The sequence below is a fragment of the Ricinus communis genome, chromosome 6, assembly GCF_019578655.1.
Source record: "Ricinus communis isolate WT05 ecotype wild-type chromosome 6, ASM1957865v1, whole genome shotgun sequence".
In the NCBI taxonomy this organism is placed as follows: Eukaryota; Viridiplantae; Streptophyta; class Magnoliopsida; order Malpighiales; family Euphorbiaceae; genus Ricinus; species Ricinus communis.
In genome coordinates, this window is record NC_063261.1 from 20,201,592 (window position 1) to 20,219,627 (window position 18,036).

The 18,036-nt window shown below is 31.1% G+C and overlaps 4 protein-coding genes across 5 annotated transcripts; 1 reads left to right on the forward strand and 3 right to left on the reverse strand.

The window, feature by feature from the left end:
- Positions 1-838: 838 nt before the first annotated feature.
- On the reverse strand, positions 839-3,936 carry LOC8288144 (probable cysteine protease RD21B). The gene is made up of 5 exons (XM_002518659.4): positions 3,265-3,936; positions 2,275-2,510; positions 2,043-2,183; positions 1,229-1,699; positions 839-1,152 (listed from the first exon to the last, which is right to left on the reverse strand). The coding sequence occupies exons 1-5, from the start codon at positions 3,740-3,742 to the stop codon at positions 1,063-1,065; spliced, it is 1,416 nt and encodes a 471-aa protein (XP_002518705.1). The 5' UTR covers positions 3,743-3,936; the 3' UTR covers positions 839-1,062.
- LOC125370439 (probable cysteine protease RD21B) lies at positions 1,616-14,336 on the reverse strand. The gene is made up of 4 exons (XM_048375891.1): positions 14,128-14,336; positions 13,139-13,374; positions 12,773-13,047; positions 1,616-1,908 (listed from the first exon to the last, which is right to left on the reverse strand). Exons 1-3 carry the CDS (start codon positions 14,276-14,278, stop codon positions 12,859-12,861), a joined length of 576 nt encoding a protein of 191 aa, XP_048231848.1. The 5' UTR covers positions 14,279-14,336; the 3' UTR covers positions 1,616-1,908; positions 12,773-12,858.
- On the forward strand, positions 9,802-14,492 carry LOC8288145 (phospholipase A1-IIdelta). Its single transcript, XM_048375889.1, has 2 exons — positions 9,802-11,236; positions 14,343-14,492. Exon 1 carries the CDS (start codon positions 9,942-9,944, stop codon positions 11,193-11,195), a length of 1,254 nt encoding a protein of 417 aa, XP_048231846.1. The 5' UTR covers positions 9,802-9,941; the 3' UTR covers positions 11,196-11,236; positions 14,343-14,492.
- Positions 12,180-17,189, reverse strand: LOC8288146 (scopoletin glucosyltransferase). Of its 2 annotated transcripts, XM_048375888.1 has the most exons (2): positions 15,840-17,189; positions 12,180-12,733 (listed from the first exon to the last, which is right to left on the reverse strand). In XM_048375888.1, exons 1-2 carry the CDS (start codon positions 17,025-17,027, stop codon positions 12,470-12,472), a joined length of 1,452 nt encoding a protein of 483 aa, XP_048231845.1. In that variant the 5' UTR covers positions 17,028-17,189; the 3' UTR covers positions 12,180-12,469. The 2 variants fall into 2 exon arrangements, with proteins under 2 accessions (XP_048231845.1, XP_002518707.3); XM_002518661.3 differs by lacking the exon at positions 12,180-12,733 and having other exon boundaries at positions 15,286-17,189.
- Positions 17,190-18,036: the final 847 nt, after the last annotated feature.

Sequence of the window (18,036 nt, forward strand, 5' to 3'; positions counted from 1 at the left end):
TTAAATTTGAGAATCAGAAAACAAAAAGAGAAAAATAAAATAAATAATTCATGAAAATAATATTAGATAATATCTGAACGAATTTAAAATTTAATTACAAAAATAAAATTACACATTAAAATAATTTATTTTTTATTAATTTAGACATTATCTAATTGATATATTTAAATGTAATAGTCCAGATCAGAAATAATTTTTTTTTAAAAAAAATATTTATGCAAATTTGTCTGCTTTGCATAATACTTTGTCTAGTTTGGCTTTTACAAGTCTCACCATTTTTGTCCCTCTGGTGGTTTTAAAAATATTCCAAAAACAGTAATTTTAGAATTTGCAGGAAGCATAGAAGCATTCACCAGCAATATGAAGCAAGTTGATAAGCAGATTTACCAAACAAGAGGGACTTTAGACTCAAAACAGCTCTATTACTTCAATAGCTTTGCTGTATGATAAAAAAAAAATTGATGAGAAAGGACGGGAAGTAACCATGGATGATGATACTTTTCAGCTGTGTTTCGAGTCTTGGTTTGAGTTTAGATGGTTCGTTTTGGAGTCTTGGTTCGCTAGCCATATGTTTAATATGTATATGAAAAGCGTGTTTAACTGTCAAACAAAAGCCCTCGAAAGCCTTTAGTAATAAAATAATAATAATTTAACCTAGTTGCAACAGCGGGAACAAAAGAAGATCAAGTTAATTGAGCATTATCCTAATTGTCCAACCAATCATTTTCCCTGATGAAGGAGATATAGAAATCCCATATGCAAGTCAAGCATACATCAAAGGATCATTTGCATATATGAAAGAAAAGGGACTAATGCTACTAAATTATTTGCACAAAAATAAAAGCCAGCAATCACTTCAATGAGAATCAATTGTTTTGGTGACTATACAAATTTATGTGAGATGTTTTCTTCTGAATCTGTTTGTTTTCTGCTTCAGCAGAAATGGATCTATTTACAATAATCACCAAGAAACTGAATAACATTAAACATCAATTAATGGTGTAAAAAGCAGCCATTCCTTTTTCCTTGCTCATCTTTTTCTCCTTTGCATATCCTGAGACTTCATGCGATGTTGATTCCATTAAGGTGAGTGTGAGTTCTTTTGGCAGGGCCTCGTCTCAATGCTTTGACTCCCAATGGGTTATCCTTGCTCTGCAATCACAGAATATGTCAGCAAAGAAAAGAATGCTAAATTTGTCACAAAAGAAAAGAGTGTTATTTGTTATACCAATCGGCAGGTTCCAGCTTTGAGGTCACAAACAGGGTACTCGTGAGGGCAGCAGCTATTATGGTCATCACAGCAGGTTGCGGACTCAAGAGGGCAGCATCCCCATCCGAAGCAGTATCCACTATATTCATATATACAACAGCAAGTGTTTCCATCGGGGCATGAGAAGTAATCATCGCACACGGTGGATGGACTCACTGGAGGTGGAGGGTTCACTGGAGATGGAGGGGAGGGCCCAGGATTAGGGGGGTTTGCACCCTTCTTGGTGGGATATGAAGGCTGTATAGCAATCCCACACTTGCCGGTTTTAGTGTTGGCCACATTACGCTCCATCCTGATATAACCACTCTCTCCCCATGCGGAACCCCATGAGTTCCTCACAATCCAATAGTTCACACCATTTTCTGTACCATATCCAACAGCAACCACACCATGGTCCAGCTCTGTGCCACATCTACCAGTGAAAACACCCTTAATGGAGAAAAGCAAGATTTAAGCCAAGACGAACCAGATTTACAAATGTGAATTGGCATAGACTTCATTGATTGGCATTTCATTAGGTAATGATTCAGAAGCTTTTTAGTATCAATTATCGAATTGAGAAGAACAAAACAATAAGTTCATCAGAGGCTGTGGTTTAAGCTAAAAGCCGAAAGAAGATGCATAATGAATATAGTTGCCTTAGAACAGTTAATATCCATGGCTATTGACATAAACGATGGCTCTGTGTGCTACGAACTAGGTATACACATAAAAGTTAATAATGCTAAATCTGCATTACAGAACAATTTAAGCAGGATAATTCAGTAATTACCGATTTGTAGAGTTGGAAAGCCCTGCCTCCAGCTTCAATGGCAACACTAACTGGTTGATGAGCAACAGCTTTCTTCAAGGAATTTTCATCATTTTCAGGAACATCTTCATATCCATCAATGGTAACTACCTTAGCATTTTTCTACAATATGCAGAAATACAAAATTAGAATATCGAAGAAGGATCAATCTGACCAGAAAAAAGTTCACCAAGTGTTTTGACAAGGCACAAACCCTATTTGGATCACATATGTTATCAGAGGCCTTGTAAGGGTAATCTTCTTCAGTATCAATGCCACCATTGTTGATGATGAATTCAAAGGCATAGTCCATGAGACCTCCATTGCATCCCTGGTTATATGACTTATCACAGTCTACCAACTCCTGCTCAGATAGAGAAATTAGCTCACCAGTTACAATCTGGTTTATGCCTTCTACTGCACCAACAGTTGAGAAAGCCCAGCAACTCCCTTCATCCAAAACAAGCAACTAATTTAGATTAAGAAGGTCCCAAAAGATAATTGTACATATTGCAGTTTCCTTCCTACAAGGAAACAACAATATTGAACAAGCCAAAGGTGCAAGAAGGAAGACTTCATAAAAAATTAGTCAATCGTTGCAACCCCAACTTACAAATTTTTAAGCACAAACTACATAGCTAGTGCAAACTAAACATGCACAATTCCTCTACTCCATGGAAAATCCCTGATAAACTTTTAAATTCTATTAGACATTGAAAATTCGGCAGCCCATGTTAGTCTTATGAAAGTTATGCCTTGTCCATATTCCTCAGTAACCCCCAAATAATATCTTATAAGCCAAGAACAACCATGTCAACCAATACCCAAAAGCACAAACAATTAAAGGTAACAACTTTTTTAATCTCAAAAATAAAATTTCCTATTCGTATTAGCTTATTCCATCAAGATCTTTTCCCATCAAACAAAACCCCATGAAATTTCTGGCCGTAAAAATAAAAATAATTACACAAACAGATATAATAAAAAAAAAAAAGATGATGATGATGATAGTATCCAAGTCAAAACAAATCCCTTGTAAAGCAGCAACAATCACACTAAGAACATAATTGGAAAAACATGCTATCCTGGTCCCACGGTCAATGTTCACCCAATCAAAAGTTCAAAGCCCACAACATCAAAGATTTTACTGAAAAAGAAATCAAAACTTTATTTGAAAAATTTAAAAACAAAATAAAAATCTTACCACACTGGCCTTGATCCTTAACAGGAACAACAGCACCCTTTTCTCTCCAATCAACATTCTCAGGCAAATCATCACCATCCTTAAACAAATACCTCTGACTCCTTGTACCCAGAAATCTATTCTTTCTCTCCATCTTTGTACCCAAGAACATAGCTTTATACTCCTCATTAGTTAAATCAGCAAACCGATTCAGACCCACTTTATAACTCCTATCAACAGAGTTATGCTCATCGATAAATCTAAGATTATCCTTAAAAATCTCAAATCTTTTTTCTTTTTCACCTAAAGCATTATAAGCTTTACCGTGTTCAACTAACCACATCTCGTACATTCTTCTAACCTGAGAATCAGTTCTTAATGGGTATTTTGTTCCATGTTTGATGTTGTAATCAACAATGGACATATCTAAAGCTGACGAAAAAGAAGAAAGGAGCCCAGAAAATAAAATGAAGAAAGCAAGAAACTTTAGAGAAGCCATGATTGTCTCAGTGATTTCTTTTTCTTTTGTGTGTGTGTGTTGTGGGTTATGGGTGTGTATATATAGAGGTATAAAATAGGTGTTCGATGAAAGTAGACAGGTAATAAAAGAGAGAAGAGGTTAAAGAGGATTGGGAATTTGGTACAGAAAGAAGGGCAGGGAAGGGGAAAGGAGACGAAGGTGCGTTGAAATAGGAGATGTTAAAAGTGTCACGCAAGGTCAGAGGATTGGGCTGTGGACCTACAATTATGGGGTGAATCAGAGAAACTGAGAAGTGCGTGGATGATGTTTTCTTTTCTGTTCTTTTTCACCAACAAATTTTTGGATTTATTTTTTCTAGAGCATGTGCACTTAACAATGGGCGGCTGCCCATGTGCCATTATATATATAAATTTTGGTTTTCTTTACTTTATATATTTATTTATTGTAAGGTGTATTTTCCAAAATGGCTTTGAAAAAATTGCTAAATATTTTAATTTTTTTATTATTTCAATTCTTATATATATATATATGATACATATTCAAAATATAAATCGAGCATGAAATTACACGTTTAATACAATTTTTGATGTGATATTGATTTTAATTTTATTTCCTATTTGAAATGTGGATCGATAAAATTAATATCAGGACTTAGGATTATTAATCATAAGAACAAAAGATTTTGAATATTATAAAATTAGTAAAGAAATGAGGGGATTAAATGTGATAATGTATTGGTTTTCCTTACTCGGATGGGTTTGCTCTCAAGTGATAATGCACAACAATAGGAAATGAAAATGTGAATAAAGACAGCAAAGGCAAAGAGTTTTGCTTGCAAATTGGAATTGGTTTTGGTTTATGGACGTAAGCCACATGATGGCATATGCCAACAAAAATACTAATCAAATTCAAAGGGATTAATAATGTAAATGTGCTCCACGTCATGCCCACAATAAGGATAACGTACCCGTAACCATTCACCAAGTTCTAGGACTCTAACATGTATATACCGTCAAATAAGGTTAGCTCCACATAACAATCACGAAAAAGAATAAAAAGAATCAAACAAACAAACAAACCATGTCACCCAACCAATAATAAATAACTGACCAATAAAATATACTGTCTTATTAATATAAAAATATTTAGAAATTATTTTTATTTTATTAAAATTTAATTTGGTTATAATTTATTTATAAAAATTAAAAATTATATATTTTAATTATAATAAAGATTAATTTAATTTAACTGAATTGGTTGATTTTATTTAAAAGATTCAGTTCTTTGTAAAAAAACAGTTAATTTGATTTGATTAAAAATTTAATGGATTCACATGATGTTATCTTTTCTTATTCTTCTTTTAATATAAAAGAGGACAGTTGACCAGCTGAATTTTAATTCAAAGATTAAAGATAGGGCAATCCGATTGGATTTTTTTCTTTTAAAATATGGTTCGGTTCAATTCGTGCTCACAACTAATTGGAGATTAAGGGTGCTAATGAGAATCTATTTTTTAATTCATTATCTTAATTTAATTTCTTGTTATGTTTATAAACAATGGCGAGTCTTCTTAAGGATATGGGGCCGTTCCCAAACTTCAAAATTTACTTCATATGTAATATGTAAAATAAGGTATTAAAAATATTTTCAAAGAATTTTTACAGGTTTATTCTTTCAAAGTAAATAATAAAATATTAGATAATCGGTCCAAATTATATATAGATATTTAAAAGTATTTTAGAGATTTAATAATATATATATATATATATATATATATAAATAATGGTAAAAATATATGTTTTTACCTCATTTAAGTTTAATCGTCTATTTTCAGATAATATTAGCCAAAAAAAATATGAAGCTAAATACTTAAAAAGAAACTAAATGGACATGTTTGTGTCAATGCACAAGATTAAAACGCATGGATTTCTAATTATAAGGCCCAATAAACATTTTAGTTATTTTGTATAATTATTAGGACTTATATTAAGAGTTATTTATGGCATAGTATTTGGTGGAAATAAAGATATTTAAAGTCTTATATATTATGTAGACTTATATCAGGTATACATTTTTAGGGAGACTTATTTAGATGATGACTATTCTCTATATATATCTTTACAAAATCTAATTCTAGGGGGAGAATTTTCTCCTATCTGTTATCTACACCTGCGCACTATTATTCTCTATAGTTCTTCATAAACATTTAGTCTAAGTTTTTATTGTTTTTTTGAAATCTAAGGAGCTTTTCAAGAAGTGGAGAGTGATGATCAATCTTCTTCCTATTTGAAGAAATCTTGGATCTGGAGGAAGCCTTAATTTTCAGTCTTATTTTTATGTTTTTCTATTTAATACCATGATCATTGTGTTAAATATGTTAGGCTAGTTTTTATAAGTATTTAGTTTAACCTTTTTTACTTTTATATGAACCTTGTTATTATTTATTTAATGAATGATTTTTTTACCTTCGTACATGTATTAGTTTAATATATTATTATTGATTGATTATCATATCAATTTAGTAGTAATATCTATTATGAAAATCTTTAGATTAAAAGTATTAGAAATATTATTTTTATTTTAATATATTTTGGTATAAAAAATCTTGATTGCATTATTACCTTGAGTGACTTAAGAAAAAAGCACATCTCATCTCATTTATTAGATCTAGGCTTAAAATAAAACAAAGAGATTACTAAGTAAATGGCTAGACTAAATACTATCTTTAGCATATAGTTTTAAATCATAATCATAAGCATTTGCATTACATATTTATTTATTATTTAGTTATTTTATTTTATGAATATTATTATCTCAAAATACTGATTTAGAGTGTTTAGATGTACTTTTATTATTTTATGTTAATAATTAGTTTTTATAATAAGTTGCCTCATAGTTCTTTGAGAGATCGACCTTGTGGTAAACTTACTCTTACTATAGAAACGATTCATACACTTGCGAGTAGTAAAAAAGACACATTAAATTTTAACACCATTGCCAAAAAACCGTGTCCAAATTTATTATATTAACTCATTAGCAAAATTGTCCTGTGGTTGTTATTGTTGACATGCACGAACATTTTTTATAGATGGGTGCAAGCAAATGTGAGTACTAAGAAAAATGTGAGAAGATCGTTAGATTTTCCTGATGATGCAGGTGGAAGCCATTCGAACAAAATGCCGCATTCTTCTATTGCATCTGAAACTGCAGTGCCTTCAATTGTTGCTGTTGACATGCACAATGCTGCAAGTAAAAGCAGTTCAAGCAAATTATTGAAATCTGTGATTACAGTTGTATCACTCGCAACTGTTCCTGTTAGTGACTTGGATGCCGCCTCAGTGAATGAAGAACCTGCGAGCAAACAGATTTGTGTGAGGTAAAATAGAAAACAGTATTTGTTTGAGATAAATAAATTTTATAAAAATCATTTCAATTAAACACAATATAAAAATCAAGCTGAATGGTCTATATATAATAATAATCACGTTTTGATTTAGTGATAAGATGAGATTGTTTGAGATATCAGTTTCATTTTTAAGCAACAAAAATGGATTAATTTGTAATCCCTAAATATCAAATTTCATTTATGATATTTAATTTTGTTTTTTTTTTCTATTTAAGTATATTCCCAATTATTGAAAAATAAATTATTATAATATTTTTTAACAGTTGTTGAAAAATAAATTATTATAATATTAATTATTATTATGTTTAGATAATAAATATATATATTAACTTATGCAAGACTTTCTGAGCGAATTTGTATGTTGCTCACTTACTTCTATATATATTATAATATTATGGAAGAATATAGATTTTTTAAATGTTAAATATTTAAATATTTTTTATTTAAAAATTATAGGACAATAAATTAAAATAGTTTATGAATTATGTAATATGATGTTTACAAATTATATTAATATCTAATATAATGGAGCTTATCTTCATAATTAATGACAAATTTTTGTAATAGGAAAAACTGTCTTTTCAAAAGTAAGTAAAGTAGTTGAAACCAAAGCTTCAAAAGATTAAATAAAATGTATAACATTAAATTTTGAAATAGTTTTTGTAGAGTTGAAAGATGAGAAGATAACGATAATATAAACAATTGAAATTAGTTGTCATCCACAAAATAAATAAGAACCAAATCAATGCAATATATCATACCAAATTTAGGACCTTAGCATAGTATTTTGAGTTATATGAGTAAATAAATTAAATTCTTAAGACATATGATAACAATTCATTGCCAATTCATCATGTGGAAAATGAAGAATATATAATAATGACATAAATAAGGAAAATTCTCATAAAAAATAGTCATTTTTAAAGGAATAAAACAATATTAGAATGCTATTCACAAAGAAAGAAAATTTATAGTTGCCTTAACCTTGTGTTATGTGATGAATTGTTAAAAGTAGATTTTAGTTTATCATTGCAATTAAGGTGTTGTTTGGATTGAGAAATTTTGTGAAATCTATACATTAGTTTGACAATATAATATGAGTCCATAAATTTTTTTAAAAAATTTATCTATTAAAATTCTTCATTTTTTTGGAGTTTTAATTTCCCACCTAGTAGGTAGAAAAGTAAGCACGATGAATTGTTATATTATTTTTTTCTAATATTATTTTTAATAAATTTATCTTATTTTAAAATTATTCTTAAATGTAAATCTATTGTTTATATGTTTAATCTTGGAATTTTGAAAATTTATATATATATAAATATAAATTTTTAAGATATAAATTTTTTTTGATATGTTTGTTTGACACGTAAAATATTTATTTTGATATGTGTACTATTTTTTACACATAGGATTCAAGCTTATTGTGTAATTTTATAGTTTTTTTTATTAATTTATTGATTAATAAGTTACATTCTTAATTAAACACTGACTTTTTTATTATATCTTAATATTATATTAACTAATAAATAGTTTAATTCTATTCTAAAAAATAGCATATTATTTATATTTTATATTATATTTAATAAATTAATCTTTAATTAAATGATAATTCTAATTCTAAAAAATAACATCTTAAACTATATCTTTAATATTTAATTTAATAATTAACTTTTAGTTGTATAATAAATTTTTAATTCTAAATATAGTAATATCAATTATAGTATTAAGTTATACAATACTAATATTAATTAATAAATATTTTTAAAATAATTTTATATTATTATACTAATAAAATTTTAAAGAAATAAAAATATTTAAAAATAGTTAATTTTCTATTTTTAAAATATTATAAATTAATATTAAAAATTAAAAATTTTATTAAATTGTATCTCTTAACTTAATTTTACAATCGAAATAATAATAATGATTATGCAACACACGAATAAACGACTAGTAAATTTTAAATTTATCCTTCAACTCATCTTTTTATGGAGATACATGTGTGTGCAAAATTTAAATAATCACACTTTTAAAATTGGATAAAACTTTTGATGATAAAAGATAGAGTTATAAACTTAAATTTCAATATTTTCCAGTATAAAGTGAGAAAGGAGTTTGATTACATCTATTCCAGAAACTTGATATTTCAAGAACTTTTTTTAAATTGTATTTATGTTTTAAATAATTTTTTTTACTTCCTAATAATAATATTTATTTAAAATTTTAAGTAAGTATTTTTTTATATGGCTTTCTATTTTATTATCTTTCCGTTTCCATTTGAGTATACATATAGAATTTTGTTTTTAATTTGATTTTTAGTCTTAAATGTATATATAGATTTTTAATTTTTAATCCGATGTTAGCTTTTAAGTTTAAAAAAACTGATTGAATTTATTTTTTAGTAATTTTTATATTATTTTTAGAACTTTTTAAATGTTTAATCTGTTCATTATTGTTTAATTGAGTCGACAATTTTTTTATTTTAAAATTTTAACTAAAAAATATAGAAATTAAATCCGACAAATCAATTTTTTTGGATGGAGACAAGTGTGATTATTGAAATAATTAATATCCTTATTCAAACAGAATGATTAACAACACAAAGTAGTTCAACCAATCTATAATTCATCATTTCATCAAAGTATAGAAATATATCTTTGGACCACAGCATCATCAATAACTTAATGACTTTTATAGCTACTATATAATGTCAGACTCTGTTTTTTTCTTTATCAAAAGCCTCAAACAATCAGAAAACCAAGAAGTCACTCACTATTTCTTCTTAGTCCTTAGAAACCTGTTGCTTCAATGGAAACAATAAACCAACCACAAGCAACATGGTCTGAACTCTTAGGCCAAAACAACTGGGAAAACCTTCTTGACCCTCTAGACCTCAACCTCCGCAAGCTCATCCTCCGCTGCGGTGACCTCTGTCAGGCTACCTACGACTCTTTCAACAATGATCAGAACTCCAAGTACTGTGGCGCCAGCCGCTATGGCAAGCACAACTTCTTCCAAAAAGTTATGTTTGAAGAGGCTGAAAACTACCAAGTCTCTTCTTTCCTTTATGGCACTGCTCGTGTCAGCTTGCCTGAAGCTTTCATTCTTCACTCCCAGTCAAGAGAATCTTGGGACCGCGAATCTAACTGGATTGGCTACATCGCTGTTACTACGGATGAATATAGCAAAGCAACTGGACGACGTGATATATATATAGCTCTTCGTGGAACTACAAGGAACTATGAGTGGGTTAACATTCTTGGTGCGAAGTTACAGTCTGCTAACCATTTGTTACAAGGAAGCAGCAACAATCTTGATCAAGAGATGAAGAACAGTGCTAGTAGTAGTGACAGCGATGATGATAATGAGAAAGTGCCTAAAGTGATGCAAGGATGGTTAACAATTTATGTTTCTGACGATCCCAAGTCGCCTTTCACGAAGCTTAGTTTGAGGAAGCAGCTATTGAGCAAGCTTAATGAGTTAATTGAGCAATATAAAGATGATAATTTAAGCATACTCCTGACAGGGCATAGTCTTGGTGCTAGTTTATCAATTTTAGCAGCTTTTGATCTTGTGGAAAATGGTGTTGCAGATATTCCTGTAGCAGCTCTTGTCTTTGGCTCACCACAAGTTGGGAATAAAGCTTTCAATGACAGGTTCAAAAAGCATTCAAATCTTAAAGTTCTTCATATCAAGAATCAGATTGATGCTATTCCACATTATCCAGGACGATTGTTGGGATATGAATATACTGGAACTGAGCTTGAGATTGATACAAGAAAGTCACCAAGCTTGAAAGGTTCAAAGAATCCTAGTGACTGGCACAATTTGCAGGCTATGTTGCATATAGTAGCAGGATGGAATGGCGATAAAGAACCATTTGAGCTAAAAGTGAAGAGAAGCTTGGCTTTAGTTAATAAATCATGTGCTTTCTTGAAAGATGAATGCTTGGTGCCTGGATCATGGTGGGTGGAGAAGAATAGAGGTATGGTCAGAGGTGACGATGGAGAATGGACGTTGGCTCCGGCGGATGAGGAGGACCGGCCTGTCCCTGAATATTGACTGTTAAAGATAGCATTTGAATGGTTGATGTTGTATTGTTGGTCTTTTTCATTTCTATCTTTTTCTTCTTTTCTTTTTTATAAATCTTTTGTCCTCTTTTAATCTGATATTATTATGCCTTGTATGGAGCTTTCCCATGCTCATCTACACGTGTAGAATATGACATTAATAGAATCTTGTTTTCTTCTTAATTATTTAAATTGACAACAAATATCTAAAAAATTCAACTGTATGAAATGGATTACCAACATGGCTTTTAAGTGAGTGAGCTTCTTCGTCCAATCCAGCGACAATTGTTTAAGCTTCGTGTGTGTTTATTTTTAAATCAATAGATAATTGATATATATTTATTAATTTTAAATAATAAAATTAATTATTTAATATTAAAATATAAAATACTTATATATATAAATATTATTTTATTATTTGTTGAGATGTATATATTAAATTTAAATAAATATTGTTGAAGACAGTAGAACTTACAAAGGGTAATTTTAATTGAATATGTAGCTATTGAATAGGTGAGGTAAATTGCTCAAATGGTTACCAAACTTTCCTCCTTTTGTCAAAAATAATATCAAAATTTTAATTTTAATTTTTTTTTATTTAAACTAATGAGCTACCTCTCCATTCTTTGAATTTAGACTAATGAGTTTAATAATTGACTAATTTTAGGAAATAGATTCTTGCTTAGCCCAAATCTTCCATGTCAGGTGGTGGAAATCATGGCCTTTTGCTGCACTTTTTAGGAATTATATATGAACCCGAAAGCACTATTTTTGTATTTATCCATGTTTAAGCTGTATTTCGTCGATTAAAGATATGAAACTATTCTTAAAACTTCATCTAACCTGTTAAGTTTTTAGGTGCAAATGATTATTTTACAATGATATGAAAAGCTTTTATAATAAAATAAGCATCAACGGTTATTTGACATATTAGACAAATTCATAGTATATGAGTGTCCATATATAGACTTGTACATGGAGAATAGCAATCTTAGTTAACTTCAAACTTTTGATAGTACATACAAAAGTGCTGCATTTGCACTCTATACGAATTTAGAATGCTAGTTTATATTCCAAGTGTATTAATGGTGTAATGGAACTTATGTTACTGGCCAGTATAGGGATGTTAACTCTAGTTTTCTGCATGGCTTTGGTTGCCCCATGCCACTAAAAATCATTCCATTCATTCCTGTTCTGCATACTCAATGCCACTAATTATGAAACTTTACAAATCAAAGTGCAGCAGATGTGCCAATTTCTGTTGATTTAGTTCTGCATGGTTATCTTGACTGTCTTTAGTTCTTCTAAAAGTGCAATCATATCAGACTGAGATGATCCTCCTTCTCCGTGAACCTTTCTTGTCATCTCCTTAAGTGCCTTTGCTTTGTTTCTCAGTTCCTGAGCTTCTTCACCAATCATCAATCGGGTTACTGCCTTTTCTATGTCTTCTTTCTTGATTAAAATCTTCTTTTCAAATCTAGACCATTCCTGAGCACCAACACCCACTCCAACTTTAAGAACACCTGTAACCAGCTTTTCATTGAAAAATTGCATAATGAATATAGTTGCCTTAGAACAGTTAATATCCATGGCTATTGACATAAACGATGGCTCTGTGTGCTACGAACTAGGTATACACATAAAAGTTAATAATGCTAAATCTGCATTACAGAACAATTTAAGCAGGATAATTCAGTAATTACCGATTTGTAGAGTTGGAAAGCCCTGCCTCCAGCTTCAATGGCAACACTAACTGGTTGATGAGCAACAGCTTTCTTCAAGGAATTTTCATCATTTTCAGGAACATCTTCATATCCATCAATGGTAACTACCTTAGCATTTTTCTACAATATGCAGAAATACAAAATTAGAATATCGAAGAAGGATCAATCTGACCAGAAAAAAGTTCACCAAGTGTTTTGACAAGGCACAAACCCTATTTGGATCACATATGTTATCAGAGGCCTTGTAAGGGTAATCTTCTTCAGTATCAATGCCACCATTGTTGATGATGAATTCAAAGGCATAGTCCATGAGACCTCCATTGCATCCCTGGTTATATGACTTATCACAGTCTACCAACTCCTGCTCAGATAGAGAAATTAGCTCACCAGTTACAATCTGGTTTATGCCTTCTACTGCACCAACAGTTGAGAAAGCCCAGCAACTCCCTTCATCCAAAACAAGCAACTAATTTAGATTAAGAAGGTCCCAAAAGATAATTGTACATATTGCAGTTTCCTTCCTACAAGGAAACAACAATATTGAACAAGCCAAAGGTGCAAGAAGGAAGACTTCATAAAAAATTAGTCAATCGTTGCAACCCCAACTTACAAATTTTTAAGCACAAACTACATAGCTAGTGCAAACTAAACATGCACAATTCCTCTACTCCATGGAAAATCCCTGATAAACTTTTAAATTCTATTAGACATTGAAAATTCGGCAGCCCATGTTAGTCTTATGAAAGTTATGCCTTGTCCATATTCCTCAGTAACCCCCAAATAATATCTTATAAGCCAAGAACAACCATGTCAACCAATACCCAAAAGCACAAACAATTAAAGGTAACAACTTTTTTAATCTCAAAATAAAATTTCCTATTCGTATTAGCTTATTCCATCAAGATCTTTTCCCATCAAACAAAACCCCATGAAATTTCTGGCCGTAAAAATAAAAATAATTACACAAACAGATATAATAAAAAAAAAAAAGATGATGATGATGATAGTATCCAAGTCAAAACAAATCCCTTGTAAAGCAGCAACAATCACACTAAGAACATAATTGGAAAAACATGCTATCCTGGTCCCACGGTCAATGTTCACCCAATCAAAAGTTCAAAGCCCACAACATCAAAGATTTTACTGAAAAAGAAATCAAAACTTTATTTGAAAAATTTAAAAACAAAATAAAAATCTTACCACACTGGCCTTGATCCTTAACAGGAACAACAGCACCCTTTTCTCTCCAATCAACATTCTCAGGCAAATCATCACCATCCTTAAACAAATACCTCTGACTCCTTGTACCCAGAAATCTATTCTTTCTCTCCATCTTTGTACCCAAGAACATAGCTTTATACTCCTCATTAGTTAAATCAGCAAACCGATTCAGATATTATTATGCCATATTGTTGGTCTTTTTCATTTCTATCTTTTTCTTCTTTTCTTTTTTATAAATCTTTTGTCCTCTTTTAATCTGATATTATTATGCCTTGTATGGAGCTTTCCCATGCTCATCTACACGTGTAGAATATGACATTAATAGAATCTTGTTTTCTTCTTAATTATTTAAATTGACAACAAATATCTAAAAAATTCAACTGTATGAAATGGATTACCAACATGGCTTTTAAGTGAGTGAGCTTCTTCGTCCAATCCAGCGACAATTGTTTAAGCTTCGTGTGTGTTTATTTTTAAATCAATAGATAATTGATATATATTTATTAATTTTAAATAATAAAATTAATTATTTAATATTAAAATATAAAATACTTATATATATAAATATTATTTTATTATTTGTTGAGATGTATATATTAAATTTAAATAAATATTGTTGAAGACAGTAGAACTTACAAAGGGTAATTTTAATTGAATATGTAGCTATTGAATAGGTGAGGTAAATTGCTCAAATGGTTACCAAACTTTCCTCCTTTTGTCAAAAATAATATCAAAATTTTAATTTTAATTTTTTTTTATTTAAACTAATGAGCTACCTCTCCATTCTTTGAATTTAGACTAATGAGTTTAATAATTGACTAATTTTAGGAAATAGATTCTTGCTTAGCCCAAATCTTCCATGTCAGGTGGTGGAAATCATGGCCTTTTGCTGCACTTTTTAGGAATTATATATGAACCCGAAAGCACTATTTTTGTATTTATCCATGTTTAAGCTGTATTTCGTCGATTAAAGATATGAAACTATTCTTAAAACTTCATCTAACCTGTTAAGTTTTTAGGTGCAAATGATTATTTTACAATGATATGAAAAGCTTTTATAATAAAATAAGCATCAACGGTTATTTGACATATTAGACAAATTCATAGTATATGAGTGTCCATATATAGACTTGTACATGGAGAATAGCAATCTTAGTTAACTTCAAACTTTTGATAGTACATACAAAAGTGCTGCATTTGCACTCTATACGAATTTAGAATGCTAGTTTATATTCCAAGTGTATTAATGGTGTAATGGAACTTATGTTACTGGCCAGTATAGGGATGTTAACTCTAGTTTTCTGCATGGCTTTGGTTGCCCCATGCCACTAAAAATCATTCCATTCATTCCTGTTCTGCATACTCAATGCCACTAATTATGAAACTTTACAAATCAAAGTGCAGCAGATGTGCCAATTTCTGTTGATTTAGTTCTGCATGGTTATCTTGACTGTCTTTAGTTCTTCTAAAAGTGCAATCATATCAGACTGAGATGATCCTCCTTCTCCGTGAACCTTTCTTGTCATCTCCTTAAGTGCCTTTGCTTTGTTTCTCAGTTCCTGAGCTTCTTCACCAATCATCAATCGGGTTACTGCCTTTTCTATGTCTTCTTTCTTGATTAAAATCTTCTTTTCAAATCTAGACCATTCCTGAGCACCAACACCCACTCCAACTTTAAGAACACCTGTAACCAGCTTTTCATTGAAAAATTGCTCGGCAAAAAGTGGCCAAGTGACCATTGGTACCCCAGCAGCCACTCCTTCCAATGTTGAATTCCATCCACAATGAGTCATAAATCCTCCAATGGCTTCATGATCAAGAATCAACACCTGTGGCGCCCATCCTCTTATGATCAGACCTTTCCCTTCCATCCTCTTCTCGAGCCCTTCTGGCAGCCATTCTTCTTGGGTTGATCCATTTTCTTTTTTCTTTACTACCCAAATGAAGTTCTGTCCAGAAGATTCAAGAGCCATTGCAAGTTCAATCAATTGAGGAGTTGAGAACTTGAACATACTACCAAAACATATGTAGAGAACTGAGTTGGGTTTCTTTGAGTCTAGCCACCTCAAACATTCATGTCCACTGATGGAAGCTGTGTCTCCTCTTTGCATTTTATCTTCTCTATCATTATTGCATAGAGAGAGTGGCCCAATGCTCCATGCCTTCCTTCCCATCACCTTCCTGTAGTGTTCTAAGTATGCTGGTTCCAGCTCATAGAAACTGTTAAGAAGGACTCCATAGCTTGTCAACTCTGACTGTGACATTCGATGTGTTAATTCTGTTTGTTTATTTTTCTCTTTGATATAATCTGGCACTTGTAATCTTGTTATCTTAATCTGGTCTGGTAGGCCAGGCACCATAAATGGCTCAAAATCAGATGCTAAGCCTTTATGGGGTTCGTAGTGCCTTAAAGAATTATACACACAAAGAGAAAAAGTGCTAATTCCATGGAAAACCAGCCTTGGAATCCCAAATTTGCTTGCAACTTCTGTCGCCCAGGGAAACATCATGTCTGCCACAAGACAATTTGGATGGCATTCTTTCAGGACATGTTCAAGTGGTTGTTGAAGTAGGCTAATAGCCTTGAAGAACTTTGCAGCCATTTCTTGTGTCCTGATGGACCTTGCGTTCTCACATCCTTCTGGCAGCCCGGTCTCTGCAGAAGCAAAGTTTATCAACTGGATACCGATTTCGAAACCCTTTTGTCTATCTCTTTCAATTGTTTTAGAGATTAGAGATGCATTAAAAGGAGTGGTAATGATGGTTGCCTTCACCCCATGCCTAGCAAATAGCCTGGCCATGTCCATGGTTGGGATCATGTGGCCATGAGCCATGTATGGAAAGAATGCAATATGAAGCTGATATGGCTGCGAATCCATTTAGCTCCTGTGGGAGGATTGAAGATTAAAATAGATGACAAAAGACCAAGGCAAGGTTTGAAATTTGAAAGGGAAAAAAAGGATTGATCTTATAGCAAATACTTGATGCTTTAGAAACTAAATTTTTCCTTGGCCATGCCTTTTCCCCTTGTGCATGCATTTGCATTTATACACTATGTTGTGGAGAATAATAGTTTTTATATTTTTTGACATCATAGTAGACAAGGTCAGCAATGCTTATGCATGTGTTGAGGGAAGGAAACTGCCTCTCTCTTTCTTTGTTCAAGTTTCTGGTTTGAGTGGCCTCCAAGCACAAGAAAACCTTTATTTTATTTGGTAATGCTTCTTGCACAACAAGAATGTCTTTATAATATTATCGAGTCAAATGTGAATGAATCCTGGTTTGGCTCTTTGGTAAGCTTATGAAGTCTCAAAAGTTTCAAATCAGTGAATTGATCAACATAAAATATTTGAGAATAGAGTTGGATGATAAAAGAAGTTCTTCTTTTATTTATTTCTTTTTCCCTTGTGAATAGTCTAGTCCAAGTGTAGATTGCTTCTTCAATCAGACTGGGAAAACCACTTAGTATGATGTGTGAAACTAAATTTGTAGTTAAATGACCTTAAAAATCAAATATTAAACCTGGTCATTGTTGTGGTAATTAAGTAGGATTTGTGCATTAGCAGCCTCTGCTTTCCTGTTTTCCATTGATACATTCAAGAATTCAGGTTTTACTTTGCTTCCTATACATTTTCTTTTATATATAGAATATGTGGGATGGGATAGAATGAGCATTTTTCGTTGTCAAAAATCATTTTCTTGATAAAAGTTTTGGTCCCCTAAGATATAAGCTTTAATTAGCTAATTAACTAAATAACATTACATGCTGAACTAAAATTGAAAAGTATGGGACTTCAAATGCAAGAAAATGAAATTGCAAGCCTATATTCAAATCAAGATAAAGACCATTTCTTGTGAAAATTATGCTCATGTTGTTGTATAATTAGT